At 38.5% G+C, this 27,089-nt stretch overlaps 1 protein-coding gene and 1 non-coding gene across 2 annotated transcripts in view; both read left to right on the top strand.

The window, feature by feature from the left end:
• The window catches only part of Atp13a4 (ATPase 13A4), a 124,541-nt gene that overhangs the window by 37,397 nt on the left and 60,055 nt on the right, over positions 1-27,089 (top strand). The window contains exons 7-12 of the mRNA XM_077110334.1: positions 3,322-3,495; positions 17,527-17,673; positions 21,563-21,633; positions 21,723-21,803; positions 23,286-23,355; positions 24,561-24,695. Of these exons, the coding sequence (XP_076966449.1) occupies positions 3,322-3,495; positions 17,527-17,673; positions 21,563-21,633; positions 21,723-21,803; positions 23,286-23,355; positions 24,561-24,695 (678 nt within the window). The remainder of the gene's footprint in view (positions 1-3,321; positions 3,496-17,526; positions 17,674-21,562; positions 21,634-21,722; positions 21,804-23,285; positions 23,356-24,560; positions 24,696-27,089) is intronic.
• Positions 15,231-15,337, top strand: LOC143409101 (U6 spliceosomal RNA). The gene has a single exon (XR_013092608.2). It is a non-coding gene; the product is annotated as a U6 spliceosomal RNA (small nuclear RNA).

Genomic DNA, 27,089 nt, shown 5'->3' with positions numbered 1-27,089 from the left:
CTGAGGAAGTTTAAACCATTGCTTTGGGACCAAAGTTTGGCTTCCGGTGGGGAGAAGTCCTGGATAGCTGGAAGCCAAAGTTTAAGCACTTATAGATGCAAAAGACCTGAATGTCTAGGGACTGAGGAAGGAGAAGAATGTGTGGGTAAGCAAAGGATGAAGACAGGAACACTGTGCTGTTCTGTAATGCACACAGCCTGCCATGAGTTTAATTATTTGTGTAATATTCTTTTGAAAATTTCCTAATGTTCTTTTTTTTGGGTCACTGATCCCCCCTTTTTTTTGTGGGAGGTGAGAGTAGGTGGAATGCAGGGTGGCAGGGAGAGTTCCCTCAAGCATGTTCAGGGACATGGAAGGCACTCTATGACTATAGGAAATAAATTTCTATGAGATGGTAATAGCACCATGTCAATTTTTGTAATTTTAAACCCAATATTTGTTAATTATTCCTGGAATGCAATTCACTTTGAGTCAGTACAACTCAACTCACTTCAAGAAGCAATAATTGTCCATTCCTTGTCCACATTTTTTTTTCATCGTTTCTACAGAAAATTTAGTAATTTTAGTATTATGGATCATGGAGCCACTAAATGGAGTGATAGTGTCCAGCAGGCTGACAGTAGGGAAGCTTCTAGAGTGGCATTGTGGTATTACAGGGGTCGATTTGCTGGGCTTGCCAGGGACACCTTTGTCTACTCCCATCATTCCAGTGTTATTGTAGCACCTCATTCCTAGGACAATTTATATGGTCACCTTTCTGTAAAAACCTTTTATTGCTCTGTGTTTAATCTTTCTATTTGTGTCTTCCCTCCCCTCTAAACTAATGAGCTCCTTGAGGCTAGAGACATTGTCTCATTTATCTCTGGGTCACGCACATGCCTGCTATTTGGCAGACCCAATAAACATCAGTTAAAGTAAACTGAAATTAAAGATAGAATGTAGAAGAGCTTGAGAGCAGAAATAGCCAGCCCACATTGTCTTCCATGTGCTTCAGAGGTCTACAGTGGAGGCCCAGTTTGGAGTTACTTAGGAGCTTTGTGTCTTGGGAAACTTATTTCCTCTTTCTTAAACAGAGGATGATGTGTAAAGTACTTAGTGAAGGAATTTTAAGTGCCCAATAAATGTTAGTTGCTAGCATCGCTATCATTAATAATTAGTTACTAATAATAACTGTTATTGTAGATAGTAACTTGGAACTTGAGTTTTTTAAACTGGAGAATGAAGACATGATTCCTGCCTATGTTATCTTAATAATGAGCATGAAGATATTTTGAAAAGTATTGAGGACTCTTGTTGTGCAGCCCATAAATAAACGCATGCTAACTGAGAGGTTTGTGCTATAGAACAGGGAAGCTCAGGCAGATGACATGGGGGCTCAACTAACTGGCAGTATAAAAGTTTTCATATATACATATATGTGTGTGTGTATATATGTGTATTTGTATATATATATATATATATATATATATATATATATATATATAATTTTAAGGTGATAAAATGATGAGGCTGGGGCTAGAAGTTTATCAAGGACAAAGTGTACAATGGAACAGCACACTGGAGATGATGGTGGAAGGATCAGGACAGGGAGGGAAACTATGATGGTAATTTACTCTATATGGGACAAACAGATCATTGCCAGGGATGTGATGTGGGGAGCCTTTCCAGTTGTGGCACCAGGAAAGCAAAAACTAGAGCTTGGTCCAGAGGAGCATTCATGTTAGAGTAGACAGTCTACTCTGCAAATAAGTCAAAAGCTTTGATTTCTGAGTTAATGCAAACATTTTATAAGAGTCAGGCCAAATGTGGACAATACCTAAGGATGTCATTCAGTGCCTGTCTGTGTTGCCAATCGTAGGAGGGATCTTATAATTACACTTGAAAATAGCTTTCAGCTCGGGATCACAGAACCTTTCCAGATAATGTATTCTTGATCAGGTGAGACAGGAAGCGGAGGTTGCAAAGTTTTATTTCAGCTTTCTGGTTCCCTAGATATTATCACTACCCACATTTTATTGATAAAAAACTGAGCAGGAAAGAGATTAAATAACTTAGTGAAGTTCACATACTCAATAAGAGGCAGAGCTAGTCTCTGAACCCAAAGTGTCTTGGTCCACAGAATATACTTTTAACCAGGACATTCTACTCCTTCTCAGTTTTATAACCAGTAAAAAGAATACCTATGATTTTGTGAAAAGTAGTTGTGAGACTAAGGCCATAAACTTCAAAGGGTAGTTTTCTATTCTGCTCCAGACCTTTCTTGGAAAGAATTTTGTCTAGATTAGACATGTATTAGAGGTGAATCTCTTATCTTGTTCAAATTTCTATTGTCTAGGATCTAATAATATCCTCTCCTGTCTCATAATAGATGCTCAATAACACAAGTTGATGTGAACTACAGAGTCTCTATGTATTATCCCTTCTGATGTCAAATTCCTTTTGTTACTTAACATGGGAGGAACATGGGGACATATGTGATCAAACTCCCAAAAGCAAGTTGGCTGTTAACCCTCTTGTGATCAAATTCTTTCACTGAATCCTGGTTCCAAACCTTACAGCCTGGGGCTGGGGATGTGGCTCAAGCGGTAGCGTGCTCTGGGTTCCATCCTCAGCACCACATACAAAACAAAGATGTTGTGTCTGTCGATAACTAAAAAATAAATATTAAAAAAAATTCTCTCTTTCTCTCTCCCTTTCTCCCTCTCTCTTAAAAAAAAAAAAAAAAAAAACCAAAACAAACAAACAGAAAAACACCTTACAGCCTGATTCCCGTGAGGTTTGCTGGCTCTAGCCAAGGGGATCATTGGTTCACTGTCATGGCTAGCTTTCCTGCCACAAGGCTTGTGGACCTGTCTGCTCTATAGCTATGAATGAAACTCAAGGCTCGCCTGCTGACAGAATTGGGTTTAAAACTTAGCAGCAGAACTGGCTGTGAGGCTTTGGACACTTCGTCCCATTTAGCCATTCTGAGCTCAGGCCCATAGTTTGTGAAATGAGGGTAATATTTCAGGTACCATAAGGATAATTGGGAGACTTCAACAACCCATATATCTGAATGCCTGGCATAGTGCTTGGCCCAGGGCAGCTGAGCCCCAAATTGTAGAAACTGATTTTTGCATCTAGATGGTTCTTCCTTGGAGGTCTGGGATCATGTCTGAAATTCCTTTGTCAGGAATCCTGCTCCACTGTATCTCTCCCTCTCCTTGCCTTCCCCTCCCCACCCATAACACTCCCTCTCTGCCCCCAGTTCATTGCTAAAATCAGTATTTGTTCATTTATTGTGCTCAACCAATATTGAGAGTCATTTTGATGCCATTTCAGGAAATATTTGGCTATCGGACTCAAAGCTGCAGGAAAGTCCTCTGCCTGGCTGGATCCATCGTCTCATTTGGAATCCTCCCCTTGGTGTTTTATTGGAGACCGGCTTGGCATGTCTGGGCAAGCTGTGTTCCGTGTTCCTTGCAAGAAGCAGACATCGTGCTACTGAGGACAACAGTAAGTGTCTGCCTGGTTTTGTAATTAACTGGTGACCCCTGTTCCTAGATGTCGTGCTGCAGGAGGGCTGTGGAGATGAGCATGAGGCAGGTGGCAGATGAACCCTCTCCATATGATTAGGTCTGTTCATGGCTTGGCATCTCCCGGGAATTCAATAATTTGTACACGATGGGATTTGTTTAAGAAGACCTATATCGTGGCATGTTCTTTTTAAAATGGTGACATTTGTGAATATTATAAAATAATCACATTAATAGCTAAAGATATTAGGGGGTGTGAAATGGTTAAGTCAGGTTACAGGTTACAAAATCCACCCTGACTCTTATCCCAAGCCTTATGTACCCATGCCTGTTCCCTCTGTGGAGTGACTTTAGAGGAAGGGAGAGAGGAGCTGGGGAGGAGGTAGAAAGCATCCCTCGGTGGGCTCCACAGGGAAGTGACTTCCTAATTTGTTAATTGCTGCTCTCCCCGGTGTTCCTGCACATGGTAGTGATCCCACTAACACGAGGTGGCTGAGGGGCTGACCTGGATATTCCTCCAGAAGGAGTGAAAAGACAGTCTCATGGAGCACTCCCCTCTGACTGACTCACTGATTCTAACAAGGCACCAACCTAAAAGACACAGAATGACAACCAAATCCCTGATAAACCAACTTCTGTTGGGAGTGTAACTTCTTTTAATATATATCAATCTTTCTAGATGAACATTTTATTTAATGCTGTAAGAAGGAAGGACAGCAGCAAGCTTTATAATTGGCAAAAAAAGAAAATGTTGTAATCCAAAATCTAACCAAGCTTGGGCTAACTTTCCATGACTCTGGGAATCGGACAAAGTATGTCTGCTGACTTGCTGTGCTGGGACCAGCCCCACCCCTCATTCTGGATCCTGTTCCTTTTAAGAGCTACCTGTTCTAGGTCTCAGATTAGCTGACATGTAACCCTGATTCAGGTGACAGCTAAGGGACTGACTTGCAAGTTGAACTATAATTTAACCAGAGGTTCTTGAAGAATAAGCTTCAAGACTTCAAGAAAGCAAGATATTATTGTGGAGTACAGATGACAACTCATGTTGATGATGTTGAGAGAGAGCGGTACCCCACAGAAGTGTCAAAGCATACTTTTTGAAGGCTCATAGAATGTGCTTGTAAGGAAAGTGCCTGGCACTCACATACAAGACTTCTTCATTGGATGGGTGGGAAAGTGGGGCCTGGGGAGGTGACACAATTTACTTGAGCTCATATGTGAATGAGGAGCCTAAGACTAAATACCATGTGTACAGTTAGTCTAGGGCTACCCTCCTAGTCTAGGGCTGTTCCCACTGGGTTATACTTAGGCCAATGGTTCCCAAGTCTCAGCTGGCATCAGGATATTCTAGGAGGCCCATTAACACAAATAGCTGGGGCTCACTCCCTGAAGTTTCTAGTCTACTAGATTTGGATGGGGCTGGGAGTTTGCATGTTTAGTGGGCTCTCAGGTACTGCTAATGCTCTGAAAAACCGCACACGGAGAAAACTGATGCAAATCATCATAGCTCCTGTTTAGGAGCTGTCTTGGTCCTTGGGAGATAAATAGAGACTTGGACATTTGATTCATGGCTCAGCCATTAGATATCTATAAAGTCTGCAGGGAAATAATCCAGATTTAGCAAAGGGTCATAAGTGGCCCTCCTAGACACAGTCTGAATTTCTTGCTTGGGCAGAGTAGAGAGAGGTTTGTTTTCTGGGACCCAGGATGGGATCTTAATATTTTTTTTCTTTAATTTTTAAATTTGTTGTTTTTAGTTATACATGACAGTAGAATGTATTTTTGACCTATATACATGGAACATAACTTCCCATTCTTGTACATGATGTAGAGTTACACTGGTCGTGTATTCATATATGAACATAGGAAAGTTATGTCTGATTTATTCTATTGTCTTTCCTACTCCCAATCCCCCTTCCTTCCCCCCACTCCCCTCCACTCTCCGGATGGTGAACCTCCACCCGCCCACTCCCCCACCCATGCCTATTGTGAGTCAGCATCCACATATCAGAGAGAACATTTGGCCCTTGTTTTTTGGGGACTGGCTTATTTCATTTAGTATGACAGTCTCCAGTTCCATCCATTTACCAGCAAATGCCATAATTTCATTCTTCTTTCTGGCTGAGTAATACAGAATGGGGACATGATGTTGATGAAAGACCAAGGTTTTGGGATCCTTTCATAGAGCTACTTCTCCATGTGAATCTAAGGACCTATCAGGTTCTTACTTTGTAGCATGGAATGAATTTACCTCTACCCTGTAGGTACTTCCATGAGCTCTCAACTAGTTCTCAGGGGGCACTGCTTTGGCTGTACCAGAAGCGAAACCTCTGAACCAGAAACTCCTCAGCTCTGAGAACCACTGGCTGGCCGTGCAGAGCTCTCTGAGGCTGCTGGAGGGATCAAGGCATGGAGAGGAAATGGACAAGACAATGGAAAGGGAAGGGAGGACAGTGAAAAACTGGAGAGGGAAACAGTTAAAAGGAAAATGAAGATGCAGAAAGAAGAATCTACCGAGGGTGAAAAATTTGAAAAGTGTCAGGACACAGGCAGATAGTGCCTTCTGGAATTTGGAGTCAAATATTTTGACTTCTAGTCCTAGTGCTTTAGGTTCGTTCCTAATTTTTCAGCATCTTGGCTACTCCACTTACAAAATGGAGCTAGCGTATATGAATATGCAACAACGAATCCCACCATTCTGTACAAGTATGGTGCACCAATAAAAATATGAAAAACTATGTACGTGTGTAGCTTAGGAAATAAAAAAATTGTCAAAAAAGTTTTAAAACTGGGTCTAGTAGTGTACTTATTCTTTACTGGGCTGGTGTGAGGATGAAGTGAGATTATGTATATAAAAACCATTTGCAAACTGTGAAGTGGATTATCAAAGACTATTTTAAATGTGTGTGCGTGCGCATGTGTGTATTGTTATTAATAGCTCAAGCGGCTGGAAAAGCTTTCTTGGAAGAAGAGCTTGCTGTGCTTGAGGTGTGTCCATGCCTAAAGGCCCGGCTGGCTCTGATGTGTCCTCCTTTGTTGCCAGCAGGTCTGGCATGCCCTTCCAGGACAGCAGACATGGGTAAGGTGTCTTGTGACTGGGATCCCCAGCCCTCTTCTACCCCAGCCAGGAGATCTCTCCTGATTGCATGTGGTCCCTTTTGCAAATGAACATATACTAGAAATACTCCAAAAATCAAAATAAAGCAAAACCACAGAGCCTCTGGAAGCTACATCCCACTATCCTACACCTTTCTTTGCCTCTTTTTCAAGTCTATGTATTCCCTCTCGCCTTTCAATGCCCCTCCAGCGACTCAGAATAGTCTCAACCCACTTCAATCTTGCCTTTTCCATTTGATTTCAACTTTAATTTTTAATTACCTGCGCTTGTGTGTAATTTTAAATGGATTTTTTATGCCAGAGACCCTTCAAATAAATGAGGTTCTAAATTAGTCTTTATGTAATTAGACAAGAACTCAATTATTTCCAACATTCTTACTATCCAAGACTTAGATAAAAATAAGCTTCGAGCACCAATAGATTAAAAGTCTGCTTCTAGGTTATTTGCATTAAAATGACACTTTAAAATTTTTTATTTGAGTTATATTAGAATAGCTGGACTGTTACAAGGTCCCACTAGAGAGGACTAGGTGACTCCTACCCGAAAATGTGCTGTTTATCTATTCTTCATGTTATTAGAAAATCAGTACTTGGTATTTATCATCAATCTCACACTGGTAAGATTGCAGATCATTATCACAGACACTGATTAGGTAGTCATTTCTTAACATTAAAAAAAAAAAAACCATGATGTACTTACTGAAAACTTTCCATATTCAGTTTATTTTTGATTTCCCCTTTCTTATTAAGCACCATAAAGTGCAAGATTTTTTTTCTCTTTTTTCCAAGAGTAATTACATTTTTTATTTTATAAACTTTAAGGTAGAATTTATTCATTATTCATGTATTTCTGAATTTTAACCAATATTTGTAGTGATGCCACATTTCTATGCAAATAGCCTAATTTACATTCATCGGTGGTTTGAATTAAATGCTCCTGATGATTTCTGTAGTTCCCATCTTTTTTTGCAATCACACACACGTTTTTCCCTTCACCGTCTTTGCATATCACATATTGTCAAAGACCCACGATGTGCAAAGAGAACTCTGTGATGATTCCTTTTGAGGCCTGACTCAAGGCACTTCATTCTGAGAGCAGCATTTTTCCTTCAGTTCCAATTAAAGACGTCAGGCCTGGCGGCTTTTCGTTAAAAAACTTAGGAACTCTGCAAATCAGCTATGCAAATGGCATCCTGAAGTCTGACAGTCCACCAGGAGCCTTGTCAGTCAGCCGCGTTCTTGTTGGGGGTGGGGGTGGGGGTGGAGGTGAGGTGGGGGATGGGGACTATTGCCTCTCCCCAGTCCCCCCTCAGCAGGGTGGTCGCTCACAGCCCATCCCCCACATCAGCACCATTTTTCTATGGAGGCAGCAGGGAGTCCATGCTTTTAGCCATAAACTGTTTTCTACCCTCCGTCCTTTCACCAACTTATTCATTCATTAATAAGTATTCACCAAGCATCAGGCAGACACCAGACATTATTGAAATCACTGGGAATGTAACTGTGAACAAAACAGATGGAAACCCTTGTCCTTGCTGGGTGACACTCTTGTGAGGAGCCAACACTCTTCCTCTCTCTCACCCACACACATTCTCTGTAGAACTGATGCAGAACACAGGCATTTATCTCCACTTATTAAAACCTTCTCATTCCTTAGACATGCATTTATTCATTTATTTAATTTTTTACACAAATGGAGCAAAACTTTTTATTTCTCTGGTTGTACATGATATAGAGTCACACCATTTGTGCAGTCATACCCATGAATAGGGGTAATAATGTCCATCTCATTCTACCATCTTAACCCCTCAACACATACCTCCTTGACTCCCCTCTCTCAATCTCTCAATCAATTCTGCTCAATCCAAAGTTCCTCCATTTTCCCCTTGCCCCTCCCCATTACGGATCAGCATCCACTTATCAGATAAAATATTTGGCCTTTGTTTTTTTAGAATTGGCTTACTTTACTTAGCATGATATTCTCTAACTCTGTCCATTTACCTGTAAATGCCATAATTTCATTCTTTAAGGCTGAGTAATATTCCATTGTGTATATATACAGTTTCTTTTTAAAAATTTTAATTTGTTTTATATGATGACAGAATACATTACAATTCATCTCACACATATAAAGCACAATTTTTCAAGTCACATCCTTCATGTCTTCTTACATGTACTTAGGGTAATGATGACCATCACATTCCACTAATTTTCCTAACCCTATGCCCCCTCCCTTCCCTTTTCCCCTTTGCCCTATATAAAGTTCATTTAATCCTCCCCTACACACACACACACACACACACACACACACACAGCATATTATGGCTCAGCATGCTTAAATCAGAGAAATAATTCAGCAGTTGGTTTTGGGGATTGACTAATTTCACTTTTCATTTTATTCTCCAGCTTCGTCCGTTTACCTGCAAATCCCATTATTTTATTCTCTTTTAATGCTGAATAATATTCCCTTGTGTGTATATACCACATTTTCTTTATCCATTCATCTACTGAAGGGCATCTGGGTTGGTTCCACAGTCTAGCTATTGTGAGTGTGCTGCTATAAACATTGATGTGGCTGTGTCCCTGTAGTATGCTGTTTTTAAGTCTTTTGGGTATAGACCATGAAGTGGGATAGCTGGGTCAAATGGTAGTTCTATTCCCAGTTTTCCAAGGATTCTCACAAGAGTTTTTTTTTTTTTTTTTTTTTTTTTTTTTTTTGTTGTTTTTAATTCATCTACTGAAGGGTCTCTAGGCTGTTTCCACAGTTTAGCTATTGTGAATTGAGCTGCTATAAACACTAAGGTGGCTGTATCACTTTAGTGTTGTGGTTTTGAATCCTTTGGGTATAGACCAGGAGTGGGATAGCTGGATCAAATTGTGGTTCCATTCCAAGTTTTCGAAGGTCATTTCTTAGACTTTTATGACCTTCTCTATCATGTCTTTGTTGATTCATTCTCTGGCCCAGTCCTGGAGGTAGTTCCTCATCTCTCCTGCCTTTTCTTTTAAGTCTCTGTTTTCATTTCTGTGCTTTTGGCAGTCTGCCTTGTAATAAAATGCTATTCACTTTGCAGTTTATAATATAGCCGGTCACTGATCATTTTATTTAGTTTTCATAACAACCCTGTAAAATGTCAGGAGTGTGTCCATTTTACAGATGAGAATACAAAGAGAACAAGTAATTTTACTTCCTAGTAAATGTCAGAGCCAGGAGTTCCCTCTCTGACATAAACCTGATGAGTGCAGGCTGATGCCAGTCACAGTGCTGGTTCCTGACAGGTTTATGTCTTTGCTTATTATTATAAACAAAGGGTCATGGAATTCATCAGTCCACCACATAAAAAAAAAATTATCCAACTCTTCAAAGTGTTACTTAGGAAAGGTTCACGGTTAGGGTAGGATTATGTAACAGGGATTTAACCAAGTCAATAAAATCTGGAAAGATCTTCCTGGGTTCCAAACAGATGAGATTTAAAAGCTGATGGGAAAGGCATATGAAGAGTGGTTCAGAAGAGGAAATCATGTGGGCAAAGAACTTGAACCTAAGTTTTCCCACCCTCTGAGTCCCAGGGTTGGTTTGGCACTATACCACATTCCTTTTTATGGTTTTACTTATATCAGATTAGAGGCTTTTTGAAGAAAGATGAGTGACTGACTTTTTATCCTCTCTTGGAGCTAGCACAGAGCCATGGCAGGTGCTCAATATTTATTTCATTCAATTAAATAAATTGAATTCAATGGAATCTGTAATAGTCTTACAGTTTCTATTACTGCTTTATTTCAAAGATACTAAAGTGAAATGCCACAATTGAGAAAGAAAGAGAACATGGTATTATGTATCTTTTAGGTACACACTCCCTCTCCTGAAGCCCATCCCCTCCACCCCCACTTCTCCCTGGCTTTTTATTAAACATGGAACCATGATATCCTGAGATTCTGAGAACTGGCCATGGACAAATGACTATGTTAAGATAAGTAGTTCTAATGCTATTATTCTTCATAACACAGGGCTATTGATATTGTGATTTAATAGTTTGAAAAGTATTTATATACATGTCTCATTTGGTCCTCTCCTATAGAGACTATTTTCCCTCTAGGTTACTGCTGGAGACACAGAAGAGTTAAATGAAATGCTTGTGGTGCCAGAGCTGTAAGCAACAGGAGCAAAATCGCTAAGCATTGATGGAGAGTTGAACTAAAGATCTTGTGAGTCTCTATGCAATGTCCAGATGCCACAAAGGCAATACTGAGAAGTGCCTTCAGCATAGAGGCTGGAATCCAGGTGCCTAGATATGATTCCTAGCTCTGCTCATGCCCAACCATGGGCAATGTGTTTGTTTGCTAGTGCTCCCATAGCTGAATTTTATGTTTTCGTAGTTCTGGAAGCTGGAAGTCCAAGATCTAGGTGTCAACAGGGTTAGTTTCTGGTGAGGATGGTCTTCCTTGTTTGCAGATGACTACCTTCTCTCTGTGACCTCACATGGCCTTTCCTCTGAACTCTTACACTCCTAGAATCTCATCTTCATTATATGTGGGTATCAATTTTACCGGATTAATGTACTGCCTCATGGCCTCATTTAGCCTTAATTACCTCATTAAAGAACTTATATCCAAATAGATATGAGGTTAAGATTTCAACATATGAATTTGCGGGTGACAACCCAGACTATAATAGGCAAGTTACCTACCCCTCTCTGCCTCCATTTACTCTTCCATTAAATGGGGCTGTCAATAGGGTCTACCTCTTTGGAGGATATGCGGTGATATGTGTGAAGTGCTGAGATGAGAACTGCCTGGTATGCATGCATTCACTTTTTACTATACCCTGCATCTCCAGATGTTTTGCATCTCCAGATGTTACAGATAACGAACCAACTAATCCACTACCCCCTCTCCACTCAGAAAGCAACTATAAAGCAAACAAGCACCAAACCACAATCTCTCAAAATACATATGCTGAGTTGTTCTGAGTTGTCTTTTTCTTTTTTAAGGAAAAAAACATAGATACATTTCCTTTTTATGTCATATGACTTCACTAATTTGCAGCACTCCTTTTATTTATTTATTTCTGGTTAATATGTCCTAACAGTACTCAGATAATACACTGTGTGCAATGTCTCCAACGTTTAGAGAATTCTCCATATACCTTTTAGCTAAATCTCACATTCTAGCCAATGTCAATGTTTTTGAGCTAACCAACATTGGATAGATTAGGTCAGGGTGTAAAGAACATCAAATGAAATCTGTCCAAAAAGGGGAAAGAAAAAGAGAAAAAATTGATTCACATAGAAAGAATGATATTTCACAAAAGTTATCAGTCGGTTAAGGTAGTGCAGTGTTAAGGTACTGCAGTGAGAAATTTAGGTTACCATTACTTTATCTCTAATATGCTAAGTACTTCACCTTACCAGAGAGTTCATCAGTCTAGCTTTGCAGGGTGCCCATCTCTAAGAGAAAGTATTCACTTTCTAGTGCCTTTTGGAATTTGCAGTAGGCTACTTCTTTTATTTATGGCAAACTCAATACAACTTTTGCTTGTATGAGGGTGTGCTACTGAACATACAAGAGAAGTTGCAGGACTGGCCTGAATTTAAAATGACCATTATACTGCTTTTAAATTCCAAAGGTTGAAGTGCCTTTAGAAAAAGGCTGAGATAAGATAAGCAAGATAATCCAGTACATTCAAAAGTAAAATTTTGTCTGGCATTTCCAGGTTCAGAAAGTTCAAGATCACAGAAAATAAACAATGCCCAGTTTGTTCCTCTGTTTGTCTTCCCACGTCAAGCATAGGTCCTCTGTGTACATTCAACTTTGTAAATGCACTCTTCAATTATTTTGAGACCTATTCTTTTAGAGTTGAAGAATTAATCTGGTCAATTATTTTGATAAAGGGGAGGTACGTTCTGCTCAGTGAGACTTGAGTCCAGATTTGCTGAGCAAACAATTGATATTATTTACATTATAAGCCAATTATTTAATTAAAAAGGTATTATATATTTCTTCATTTAATACTTCAAACATTCATGAAATGTGACATTATTATTACTACTCTCCTGGGTAAAGGAGATTAGGTTCAGAGAGCTGCAAGGCAGTGACAAGCTGAGATCTGGGCTCAGGTCTCCAGCCTGTGGTCTTTCCATAATATATAACATCAAACTTAAAACTGAGAGAAGTTGGAGATGTTACCCAAGTTGACCATTTCATATTGGAACACTTTTTTTTCCCATTCCTTTGCTTTTCTTTTTCTCCTAAAAAAAGTTGGGCTATTTGACAAGAGTCCTCAAAACAATAGTTAACAAGAGAGAAGTTAGTGTCACTACCCTACTCTAAGAAAAATGATTGCTTAACTGTTGTAACTTTTACTTTGCCTGTAGAATTCTACTTTCTGTTATACAGAGTTATTGGTCAAGAGGAAAAGGGAACAACAGGAAATGAACTTAAGCATAAATATAACTGATCACCTTTGGCTTAATGATATCACAAGTTATGATAAATATAGACATATAGAAGAATTTCAGTGTTTGATACTTACAAGTATCAAGACTAAGGTGTGCATTTGGTGCATTGGATAAACATTGGACTTGGGGAACTTGGGAGTTTCAATTGTCTACTTTGCTTTTCCCTTTTTAGGCATACAGTATGGAAGGCTGCTGGTTGTTGCAGAGGGTGACAGCTTGACTTTGTGAATCAGATTCTGTGCTTCCAAGGGAGCAGAAATTATGAGAAAATGAATGTGTTTTGTTACGTAGTATAGAATTCAAGGTGATTTCCCACACACAAGTCACAAATACCATGGAACAACCTGTTGAAAAATAGAGGCAGGAGTCAAGATTTGGAGTGGGAAGACCTGGAATCAGGTCCCAGTTTTACCCAACTACCAATATCAGACTGGATCAAATAATTCTTATCCCTGCTCATGGTCATCCAATAATTCTTAGCTCTGCTCATGATTTCTCATCTGCAAAATAGAGATATGGGCTTTAGGGAACTGTGAGTCTAAAATAAGATAGCAGATACAAAAAGTTTACAGAAACTGCTAAGTAATCATGTGAAATGTAGTCATTGATAGTATTTTAATTCACATAAGAGGATCAAGAGTAGCTGTCTTCTCATTTGTCCTCACTTGGTAACTACAGGTCTTTAGTCTTTATGGATCTATTATAATTTGTATTCTCATTTACCAACAAGTTATGTGCTTTCTTATCAAGTTTTTTAGCTGAGACTTAATTCTTTGGAAGTCTCAGTTCAGGTTGAATATATAAAGTGACAACTCAATTTTTTTTTTTTTTTAGCAAAATTTAGAATGGAGGAGGGGGGTGACTATGGAGGAGACCAGCAGGGGTGTGGTGGATGGTTAAATTCCTGCTCTAATACTTTCCAAGCATCTTAATTTACTCACCTATAAAGTGGAAGGATAATTGAGGTAATTATCTCATAGGGCTTTTGGGCATTAAATGAAATCTGTGCCTGTAATGTAGTGAGTGATAAATATATTTATTACTGCTGTCATTAGAAACTTGAAGTTCTTCTCATAGCAAAGCCCCTTTGATAGGGTCAGAGGTGGAGCTATGTAATACAAACTATGTCAAAGCATATTCTAGAGAGTTGGCTGCCTTCTCTACCATACCTAAAATTGTCTACCAGTTTAGTGGCTCAGTTATTGGAAAGTTAGCTCTCTGCAGTCACTCTTAGGCTCTGAAAATAAATCTATGCGAATTTTATTTGGTTTGATTTAGTCATCTTTCCTCTCACACAGGGTCATAACCCATTTCATTAGGTTTTTTTTTTATAAATTAATACATTAACTTTCAAATTTCTAGTTAGTTTTCCCTCCTCTCCTCTTCCCTCCCCTGTTCCTTTGCTTTGCTCCCGCCAATCCATCTCTCTGTCCATCTCTACCTCCCTGCCTGATTGCCGTCTTTCTCTCTGCCTCTCAGAATCTGTGCTAGACCTGGCTGGAGCACAGATAAGTGTCAGATACAGTCCCTACCCACAGCCCAAGACAAGCGACAAAGTGGACAAAAGGTAGACTGCTAAGAATCTCAAGTTACACCAATGGTGTAGAGGAGGGATGGCTGAGGGAGATTAGGGAGGTCTTTGGGCTGAACCCCAAAGGCTGTCCAGGGGGTGGCCATGTCAGCACTCAGGAAGGGAAAGAAGGAATGTATTCCAAGCTAAGAAGGAGCAGGGGCAAAGGTGCCAAGGAGGACCACTCTTGAGGAAGATGAATAGAGGAGATTTAAGACAACCATTTTGCTATCTCCTCCCTACTTTTAATACTCAGATCAAATAGTCTTCAAGGAAAACCTAGGAATGGCACCGAAATAATTCCCAGCTGTGATCTACATTCCCAGGCATTGATTTCCTTTGTTTTCTTGCTTAGCTCCTGAGGTTTATCAGACATCCAGTGGGTTTTATGTTTAGCCTTTACCCATTCAGATAATAACTACTGTCATTATCACATTAGTCTCCAAGGGACCATTGTGGTGTCTGTTAATCTGGTGCTCTTCCTTCCAGCTTTAGTCTGTGATGAAGTCACCAGTGAACTGCAAAGGGAAATGGTTTTAATTAGGGTCCTACAAGAAGGGACCTTCTTGTGCTCGCTTCAGCAACGTATGTATACTAAAATTGGAATGATACAGAGAAGATTAACATGGCCCCTGTGCAAGGATGACATGCAAATTCATGAAGCATTCCGTATTTTAGGAAATTGAGACCCCACACAGTGTTCTTGAAGAAATTGGAATGACATAACTCTCCTCCTTTGTTGATGACTTCTTATGGCATTTTACACACTGCTTTCATGTCCATGTTAGCTAACAGTGTAAGATGATGTCTTGTCAGTATTACTGTTTTGCTAAGCTGATTAACTCAGGCATACATATTTTTTTTTTAAAAAAGGGAACTTTGGTCAATTGAATAATAAGGGACTTAAATATGGATTAGAAATATGCATAAAGTACCTTTCTTGGATTTCTTAAAATTTATAGGTCTATTTCTATTTATCATAATAGATTAGGTGCATATATGAAAATGACACATCTGTATACAAGCAATATCTATCAAACAATTTGGCAGTATAAATATATTAATTACTGTATTTGACAAAGGAAGATTAAATTAGAATGTGAAGCCTGGTTCAATGAAACAAAAGATGAGTGCAGCATTTTAGCATATATGATAAAAATAAAGGGAATTGACATGTCACATACCGAATGAATGAAAATTTAATTGTTGAAATTTACACAGAAACAAATTTATACCAAAGAACCCTATTGGACACTACATACCTTAAAATAAAGGAAATATAGGTTATTTTAGATGATTAAATCAGAATGATGTCATTTAAAAGTACTAAAGAAGCATTTGGAATGAATGGGACAAGCAACAGAAATTGCTTCATAATAGCGCATAATTTTTAAGGCCAAGGTACATTTGACCTCTGAGATGATTTTGTGTGTATATGTATGGTCATAATCATTTGGTTACTCAGTTGGATTGTTTTTGATGCCCCCAAATGAAGCACAAATGTTAATTTACCAGTTGTTCATGACAGTTTTCTTACAGAAACATTGCTCTCTTCACAGTGTGGTGTAAAGTTCTTGTTTGAAGCATGCATGTTCCTTCTGGGGTGCTTGTTCAAGCCGACTTTATTTTGCTTCCCTATTGCTTCCTTCCAATTAGAAGTGCTGCAGACTTTACAGCAGCTTCCTTTCTTTGCCGAGCACTACCTAGTTATCAGAAGTTGTATAAAAATCTTAAAGAGGCACCTTTCATTTAGCAGTGAGAGTTGCAGTTAAATGGCATTAGGTGGCTCTATTTTTTTTAAAGCTTATATAATTGTTCAGCATCACTTTTATACAAACGTACACAAATCTAAACATGTCTTCATGACTTACACTTTCACCTGAATATCCTGGGCTGGATTAAGCTTTGTTGTCATTGTGACCAACATGTAAGCCATGCGAGCACTGTCCTATCCCCTCGCCAATTAGCTGAAATAAATGTTCAACATTTGAAAAATAAAAAAGGTGGGGGGACCTTCTTGGATCCTGGCTGTGCTAACATCTCCACGGTTATCTCTGGGCACGTTCATTCAGGCAGCCAGTCTTTTTTATCTGTTCATTTTACTCTCATGAAGCTGGTCTCTGGGCTCCACACTGAGGGGGAGATAAAAAACAATAAAACATGGTTCCACTTTCAAGGTGATCTGGAAGGACTATAGAGAATATAAGTAGAAAATAATTAGGAGCACAAGAGAGGGATGGTTAAAGTCTTTTGGAGTTGGCATAGTGACTTTTTTCTTTCCTCCTGATGGGATTATAATCAAGAGACCCTCCTGAAAGAGGAAGACTTTCAGACAAGCCTAGAAAGATGGGGATGATTTAATTGATTTGGTTTGCTCACCTTCAGAGATCCACAGAAACCCATGAAATACTTGTTTTTCTTCCTGTGAAATTCTGCATGTGGCTGAAGCCCTGTGGACAGAAAGGCAGTGGAGGAAAGTAGCCCTTAGCTGAGCATGTGCCTCCCGACTACAGATTCCTTAATAAGATGGCAACCCTGGGCTGGGGTTTTGACTCAGTGGTAGAGCACCTGCCTAGCATATGCGGGGTCTTAGGTTCCATCCTCAGCACCACATATGAATAGATAAAATAAAGGTATTGTGTCTAACTACAACTAAAAAAAAAAAATAAATATTTTTAAAAAGATGGCAAACCTTTCTCCCCTCCTAATTCTGTGCCTACCATCTTTCAAAGGCATATCATTTTGTCAAAAATATTCACTAACTCCATAAACTTACAGAATTATATTAAAACAATGTTTTTCAGATTGAATTTTAGCCTGAGGGCTTCTCTTAACATCACCGGGGTTTTGATGTCTGTTTCCGCAGGATGAATTCCAAACTTACTCTTCGAAAAAGGTAGTGTGGATCCACCTGTCAACATTAAGCAGCACATTTGGTCTTACCCCTGATCACCCTCTCATTACAGATGAGGAGTTTATCATAAATAGAGCCATCAGAAAGCCAGACCTAAAGGTAAGTAAAGTTATGGCTATGGCTGATGCCAGAGAAATTTAACCTTCCCCCTTCCCATATATAAGGTTAAACTTAGGTCCATCACTGTACTAATTCTCAATCAACAGGATAGGACCTTGTAAAGGATGTGCATCTGAAACCACACAGAACTCAGTTCAAATCTGAGCTTCAGCTTCTAAGCAATGCAACCTTGTATAAATTTCTTAACTCTATTTCACCTCAGATTTCCTAACTATAAAACAGTAATGATGCCTATCTCTAATATTAATTGATAAAATTTAACAAAGATCAATATAATTCCGGGTACATAGTGGGTGCTCAACACATGTCAGCTCTGAAAAGCATTGGTCCCTGTTTGATAATGTGTACAATAGAGTTAATCTTACAGTAAAGGTAACCATCCAGGAGTATTCCATGGAGTTTGCTCATATCTGCAAAATGACATTATTTTTAATTGTGTCATTCAAATGGACATGGGTTACTCCCTTTTTGTTGTAGTTGTGACTAGCTAATATTCATATTTAGAGTGCATTTTGTAAGAATCTTTTATATTTCTATACATTTAGCTGTTTAAATTAGTTTTATGAGCCAAGTGTAATTTTTTTTAAGTAATAAAAAATCAATTGCTGAGGAGTTTCTCTGTTGCCAATTGTTCCCACTCAGTTGTGTTGACTGCCAAAATAAACAAAACCAACAGGTCAGGCACCCTCAAGGGACAGATTGCCTCACCTCAGGTGGCCATTCACCTGGAGAAGTCCTGGGCCTCCAAAACATGTCCTCAAAGCTTTGTTGCCTGAAATTCTAGCATGTTTAGTTGTATTAGTAAATAAGGAAAAAGGCAAATGAAGACATTCTCAAATAAACAAACAACGTGAGGAAGGACAGAGGTCTTGAAATGAAGTTTAGATACGCCAGCATGAAGTCTTCACTTATCAGCTTGGGGGGTGGGGGAGTGGCTGGTTACTGCCTCCCTGAGGCTTGAGTTTCTTATTTATAAAAGAAGAGTCAAAATCCCTTCTCTGCCTGTTTCTGAGGGCTGTTCGTGAGCCTAAATATGAAAATGGATATTAAGGTGATCTCTGAATTACAACAGACTATATTCGTAGTAAGGTTTAAAACTTTCACTAAAGTCAGAGGAAATGTCATGGGCTCAGCCATGATGACACGGGTGCAAATGATAATTAAAACAGCAATCCCAATATGACAACCATTTATGGGAATGTGGAGACTTTAATGGTGTGTGTGGAGACTGCAGTAAAGAACTATGTCAGGTTTTCAAATGCAGGTTAAGAGGAGACTGTAAGGTCCATTTTGTAGGATTGCATGTAAAACTGAAATCCAGTGCTTCACCTGATAGGGGTACGCTGTTACATATTCCAACAAGAAATGAAGAGTGAGAATTGTGGGAAGAGGACATTTTCCAGATTACTGAGCAGAAAAGTGAAATTCACCCCACAAGAGATACTTGATCTCCGATCTCCTAGTTACTGTTTTCTAGCTTGAAGTCTCTGGAAATGGGCCAATAAATTTACCCCTTGCAAATGTTATACTTAACATCCATTACTAGTTTCCAGAAGCCCTGAGGGTGATGGTGGAAGCAGATCAACTCTAGGCAGAACTGCTTCCTGCTAGGGGGAATCTCAGAGGTGCTTACAAGGTCTACAATGGAGTAGTTCTTCTCACTCTCTGAGGAGTGACTTCAGAAATTGTCAGAAGGAAATGGAATCTATTTTCTCAGTTGAGGTAAAACTCACCAGGAACCTCTGTTCCTCATCATGGCTGTCTTCCTCTGTAGAAGTTTTGTGTTCATTATGTTTTATAAATTTCCCAGTCTGTGGCTTCACAGCCTCTTGGTGCAGGTTCTCTAACTGAGGGAGGGGACCTCACATTCCACCAGTGTGTCCTTTAACATTTTTTCTAACACAATTTTCAAATAAATGGAATTTAAAAAGTAGGCAACTCTTAATCTAAACATCTTGGACCCCAAACTTAAGGGATTTTTAGATTTTCTTTTGAGACTAACTTGAGTCTTCTATCCTTTACAAGACTGAGTTTTGAAGCTACGTGGGCTGGAGCTAAGATTCGAGCCTTGTGAGTGACATAATCACAGTGAACATTAGGTACAAAGCAAAAATGAAATTAGTGTCTGCCTTATCACAGGATGATAAGCTCTAAATGCTCAGAAATAGTAGCTGTAATTAGTAGCACTATTTGCAAAATTGCAGGGAATACCAAAAAGGAAACCAAGTTGTGAGGCAAAAATCCTGAGGGTCCAACATGGACCATGGTAGCTAACATGCCTCAGGCTGATCACTTTTCAAATATTCTTTTTCCCTTTCAATTTGCAGTGTATGTGAAAAGTATCATCCCCAATGACAATAGGGTACGTTCTGAAATAATTCATTTTGCAACCAATCTCATTGAAGTACATTCAATCTGTAAAATTTAAAAATATGGCATCTAACACTCTTGGTAACTGTTTGAAGTTATTGAGTAGGATTACCATTCATGTGAGGTAACCTAGGTATTAGACCTTAGAGATTTGAACTCTAGTTCTAGTTGAGATGTGGTTTAACAAAGCATTCATTTGCTTATTTAATAAAAAAATGTATTGAGCAATTATTATGTACCAGCTATATGATCTTTTCAGTCTTTAACTACTCTGAAGAATCACCTCAGAAATTGTTAGAAGAAAATGGAATCCATACATACATACAGAATTTAGAGAAAGAAACTGAAAAAGAACTTAGGGAAATTTAGTAGAAGTTCTCAAGGACACAAATATCAGAGTTGCCGCAAAAGAAAGTCTTGAATACTGTTCTTCAACCTTGGCTGTACGTTGGAATTACCTGCCCCAGGTACACTGCAGACAAACTAAATTAGAATCTCTTGTTATGGGACCCAGATAGCAGCAATTTTTCAAGTTCCTCAGAGGCTTCATACAAGGAACCTGAGGTTATAACCACATCATATCAATCATATGGCTTCACATCAATATGGAAGTTCCACTGTTTTCTCTCTGTGATTGGTGAGCTCACCAGTTCATGGGAATTCAGATTCATACCTAAAGTTTCTTACACAAATCTAAAGTATGAAAGAACAATAGTGATAAGCATTAATCCTCCTTTTTTCCCATTAACACCCTCAAAGCCTCATTTTCTGGAGCATATTTTCTTTCAATAACTTCCTCTTTCCCCTTTAGTATCTGCTGCCAGCCTAATCTTCTTTAGTGCCACTTCTTTAGGTTATTGCACGAATCTATTGCCTGTGAGAGAAGGTTCCAGATACCTCATCCTAGCCTTGAAGGTTGCTCTTAATGTAGTCTTTATTCTGCAGTTGAATAGTGCTACTCTCTTGCCTCCTCCCACTCAACTATTTGTGCACAATTTCTTTGAAATTCTCTCTTCACATCTCATCTGAGCAAAATCTTTCCAACCCTTCATTGCTGCAGTTCAGATGTCATCTCTTCCATGGGCCCTCTGTCATCTGCCCTCTCTATATTTCTACAACATTTTAAGAATATTTTTAAACTTAAAATATTTTCATTTCTTTGACATACACATACTAGACTATATGGCATAGTTTTCTTTGGGGAAATGTATTTTGTTTCCTTATTAGGATATAAGGTAATGGAATGTAAAGACTGAAATTTTGTTATTCATATATTTATCTGTATAGTAGGCCCGTGATACATGTTGATTGATGATTTCTAATAAAAATGACATTTGTGGAGCAGGAAAGAATAGGATAAGTTTTAGAAAAGAAAATCTTAGTTCCAAGTATTTAAGTTCTATCTTTGCTTCTTTATAAATGCTTCTTTAGACACTGAATTGCTGCATATTCACCCAATCTACAAACTGGAGATTTTCTTAATACATTTTTCTTGCAGGTGAGATGCATAAAGGTGCAGAAAATGAGATATGTTTGGAATAACTTAGAAGGACAGTTCCAAAAAGTCGGGTAAGTTGTTTTGGCAAGTGCATTGAAAGAAGAAAAATGTTATCTCAAAAATGTTATTGCTAAATGCACCCTTCTCATTATTATTTTAGCTCGTTGGAAGACTGGCTCAGTTCTGCCAAGATACATCTAAAATTTGGATCAGGTCTAACAAGAGAAGAACAGGAGATTAGGTATCATGCATATTATTGTCTATTTTAGCTCAAAAGAACAGTTAGTCAAAAAAAAAAAAAAAAAGAGCTCAGTAAGTAGTTACCCTAATTGATTAATATCAGAAAAACCTGCAATGCTCCATTTAGCATTATTAAATTAAATGCTTTCACATACCTTATCTCATGCATCTTCAGAGCAACCTTGTGAGGGAGAACAGACCTCATCATCATCCCCACATAATAGATATGAAATCTGAGGCCCAGAGAGGTTTTGATGTCCTGAAGGAGGTCACACAGATGGGAAGAGATAGAGGAAAAACTGAGTCCATACTTTCAACTGTAGGTTTAGCACTCTTTTCTGTTCTACATAATGCTTCTCAAGGTTACAAAAATAATAGAGTTGAACCTATTTTGATTGTAATCAGGAAATACATATAATATCATGAAAGTACAATTACATAGCAATTATGAAGCATCAGAAAAATGACATGCAAGATGTGTAGCTCTGCTGCTCCTAATCAATTACTAGGCAGAGAAGCAAGGTTTAGGAAGGGCACTGAAATGTCAAGAGTCTGTGGCTTTGAGCAAGTATTTTCTCTCTGGGCTCTAGTTTCCGAAGGATGAAAGTGGGAGAAGGATTCTATAAAGGCCTCACTGGTTCTAAATTTCTATGTATCTTACACTGCCTCCTGCCCCCTTTCTAGTACTTTCAAGATACCTAAAGCCTTGCAGCATCAACATCACCTGGGAGTTTGTTAGAGCTGCAGAGTCTCAGAACACATCTTGCCGCTATTGAACAAGAATCTGCATTTTAATGAGATCATACAAATCATCTGTGTTTATATTAAAGTTTGAGGAGCACTACTGTAATACATTCAGCAAAGCTATTTAATCCCAGTGTCTATATGGAAGGCACCGAGAGAGTAGTTAGTGTTTTCAATAGCAAAATAACTCATGAAGTTCCATTGCTCTCATGATCAAAGAAGTGCATCTCAGGGTCTTCAATTGGAGGATGCAGAATTTTGTGTTGAGCTATTTTTGAGAGTCCAGGACCTTCCTACTCACATTAAAACATGATACAGAATTTCCAGAACTTTTGACTACAAGGAATAAAATAAGGACAGCATTTCCTTACCACTAAAACTATTCTTAGTGATCTCCCTCTTCTACTTTCATGGGAAGAGACAGAATTGAGAAGATGCTAATCCTGAAACTACTTGAACTAGATGATGGGTGATAGGAAATACTCAAATTGCCACTTATGGAAATATTTAGACCTTGGGAATAGTCTAGTTCAATAAAAGCAAGATGATTATGTTTATTATTTTTGCATTTGGGAGCCTTCTGTTATTCTGAGCTGGGTGGGAGAATTACAGAATAAGAGGGCTTATGTTGATGCCAGAAGTGAGAAAGGGGTCATAAAATAGGCCTTTTCTGAATGGGCAGGGAATGAGCTTCCTTTTCCTTATTAGTGACTGGACGACCTGTGATCTCTCCCTGTAGGAGGCTAATATGTGGGCCTAATACTATTGATGTTGAAATCACACCTATTTGGAAACTGCTCATCAAGGAGGTAATTTCTCCAGGATTTTCTCTTTGCATTAGATAGGAAACAAAGAGGTTATGTTCTGGTCAAGCAATCAGGAGTGCTGCTTGTTAATAAGTAGCGGTAAGTGGGAGGTATTTTTTAAACATCAGGCATAGTTTCTTCAGAGCTCTCATCTACCCTTTTTTTTAAGTTCCTCTTTTGCACATTGCCTGGTATAATATAAGGCTGTGATGCTTGTGCGTCTACTTATTATTTGATGACTGGATAAATATGGTTTTCTTTTCTTTTTTCTTTCTTAATTGAATGTTGCCTAGCCTGTTTCAACTTTGTGAAACTAAAATTATATGTATTATGTACATATAAAATATACAAATTCTATATAAATAAATATGTTTATGTATCACATATTTAGAAAAACCAATCATTTTCTTAGGCAACATATACAATTTCCTCAATGTCCAAAATTATAGGGAGAAAGAAAGCATCTATTCAGTTCTACTGATCTCAATGTATATGTGAGAGGCAAAGAAGAACTTGACCTTCATTTGCCAAGTTAAATTTTTTCTCTTGAATCCTATCTGGGCTTATCATTTTTCAAACCATAACTATATAGCAGTACTGTGGGTCTTACCCTGTACTCCACCTCCATTTATCCTTGCCTTAAAAAAATAGGTTACTAAATTCAGCTGGATATTTTCAGTGAAGTTTTGAGCATGAAAGAAAGCAAAACAAACGGGTAGGAAAAGTTCCTTCCCTTTTCTGAAAGCCAGTAAATGTAAATGGGAGATGGTAATACCTACTCTTTACACAACTAATGTGATGGTCAGTTTGATGATACAAGAGGAACTAGTTTGTAAATCGTTAAGTGTGGCAGTGATTAAAAGCAAGTACTCTGGGGTTAGATTGTGTGGGTTTCAGTTTTGACAGCGACAGCTGTGTGACCTTGGGCAAGTTTCTCAATACTTCAGGCTCAGTGTCTTTATCTTTGAAATGGCAATAAGTCATGACTTCTGGTTAATAAGGTAATTATGGAAATAAAAGGAGCAAATTCAGACAAAGTTGCTTAATACAGTGTCTGAGATATGACTACTGACTAATTATAAGAAGGAAAATGACATATGATGTGGGCTGATTTATGTCATAGAGATGATTATGAAAACAGGTCAGTGAATAGCTATGTGTGAGGCCTAAATATCTCCCTTGTCCTCATGTTTTATGTCTGCCAACAGGTTCTCAATCCATTTTACATATTTCAACTCTTCAGTGTCTGTCTGTGGTTTAGTGAAGACTATAAAGAATATGCCGTTGCCATCATAATCATGTCCATCATTTCCATAGCTCTGACAGTGTATGACCTCAGAGAGGTGAGTTTTCCCAGTAATCCCATAGTCTCAGAAAGGGAGCATTAGTGTTTCATTAAAATTTTCTTGGAAAGGAGAATCATGAAATAGTCATTGCTCAGTTCAGATTTGGAATTATATAATGGCCAATGCTCAACAAGTTAGTTCTTTCTCTTCCCTCACGTCCCAATACCTAGTCTTTCAGGTTATATTTTTCCCTGTGGAAGGTGGAGAAGTCTGTTTAATATGAACTTAATTTGAATATGCCCTTTATGTTTGGTTAGTACTCATTTGTCAAAGCTCCAACTTAATTCTTAGCTTCTTCATGCCTGAAACAGGGGATCTAGGGGCTGTTGGAAGAAAATCACATAGAACAGATCACACTACAAACCCATGAGAACCAAGCTTACCTGGGAAAGCTTTCTATACATGTCGGATCAAGGAACTCTCCCATTCTCTGAAATTGAGGTTTCAAATCAAGTCTCTCTTCAGGTTTCTGGAATGTCCATTTTCCCATATTTCACTTTTCCTCTCATTCAGCAGATAATCTCACATCAATCTCACATCACAAGATGATGAAAGCCTAAAATAGGAATTTGTCAAATCACCCTTCTCCAACTATCAGATGAGCCATCTCTCCAGCTCCTGCTCTCTCTGTCTTCTCAGTGCAATGGAAGAAGTGCCCTTGGCCCACACCTGAGATACTGTCCTCTTCCACCTTCCTGGTGCTTATGCAGCCCATGATAACTCATTTTTTTCTGTCTCCATAAGAGTCTTCCCATCACTGCTTAGCACTCCCAAGCTTCTTTGAACTGAAAAATAAAGTTCAACCAAAACAATTCTTTATTCCTTCAGGGGCTGCTATGTCTCATCTTCTTTTACTGTAAAATTTCTTGGGTCTCTGTGCCTGCTCTCGCCATTGTTCACCATCCTTCTTTTCACTCATGCTGAACTGGTTTCCTCTCACAACTCCACTTAGACAACACTATTTAAGGTTGACACTATTAACCTAAAGCCCATAGATGGTTTTAGTTTTTTTAAGTGTATTTTGTATGTGGGAATTTTATTGTTGAGGGCTTTCAACAATGTTAATCAAAGAATGAGTGAGGAAAACAGGAGAGAGAGAGGGAAGAAAGGAGAGAAATGGAAGAAAAATTGAACAGCAATGCGATTGCAACAAAGGCCTTAGCTAATTCCAGTTCTGGGAACCAGAATCTTTCTTCAGAATCATCCTGAATCAAAGTCGGAGTGCCAGGTCATCCGTCATATACCACATTGAGGAGTCATGCGATGCAGCTCCCCCTAGAGAGAGGTTGTGACCTTGGTGAGACAGCTTCCTAATGCCAAGAGCAACCTATGAAAGGCTTTACCAAGAGCAGCCCCCAGCCAATATTCCCAGCAGCTGGGGGAATAATTGCCTCAGACCTGGAAGGGGTATCTGGGAAGCACACCATAGTAGTAGTAATTTTTAAAGAAATCTTTTAAATTAACTAGTTGTTTTTCTTAATAGAAGGAGGCCATGATACATGTGGCCATGATAAACTTTCAAACAGAACAAAATAGTGTGAATGAAAATTAAGGACCCTTCCCATTGGAGGGACTTCCCGGAGTCCAATCTCCTCTCAAGAGTGATCTATCAGGTGTTCTGTATACTTTTCTCAACATTAAATGCACCCCATTAATTTGTTTTTCAGAATGGAAGTATGCTATGTACACTGTTCTGCACTTGCATTTTTCAACCTAATATATCTTGATTATCTTTTTGTATCCGCACAAATTTATTTTCTCTAGATCGACCACGGTCTTTAAAATGGTCTAATAGCTACTCAGGATAGGTACTTAGGCTGTTTCTAATCTTTTGCTACTAAACAGAGCTGCAGTGAGAATCCTTGCATACATACCTTTTCTCACCTCTACTTCTATATGTGTATATGTACATCTCTACATATCCATATTACATATATAAGTTACAAACATGTAATCTGTATTACATATAAACATGTATATAGTATATATATGCTTATATATCTATATTGATATGGAGATATAAAATTTCTGCAATTGGAATTAGTCTTGTGACAAGCTGGGTGCATTATTTTAATATATGTTGTCAAAATGCCTCTTAAAAAGCAATATCAGTTTATACTCCTTTCAATGGCAGAAGAATGTTTCTTTCCCTTATCTTTGTCAATATAAATGAAATAGAATTTCATAACGTTAACAGCATGTTTTTCACCATGAGTTGAGAATTTCCTTATGCTTTAAACTATTTGTATATCTTCTACTGTGAAATATCTGTGTCCTTTGATAACTTCTGTTGGATTGTTGTTTTGCTTTCTGATGTTATAATCCCCAGAGGGAATCTTGAAAGGAATAAAAAAAAAAAAACCCATATGTTTGGATTTACATGTTTGCCTA

Source organism: Callospermophilus lateralis, chromosome 10, assembly GCF_048772815.1.
Source record: "Callospermophilus lateralis isolate mCalLat2 chromosome 10, mCalLat2.hap1, whole genome shotgun sequence".
In the NCBI taxonomy this organism is placed as follows: Eukaryota; Metazoa; Chordata; class Mammalia; order Rodentia; family Sciuridae; genus Callospermophilus; species Callospermophilus lateralis.
The sequence above is the reverse complement of the archived record's forward strand: the minus strand, read 5'-3'. Positions and strand labels throughout refer to the sequence as shown.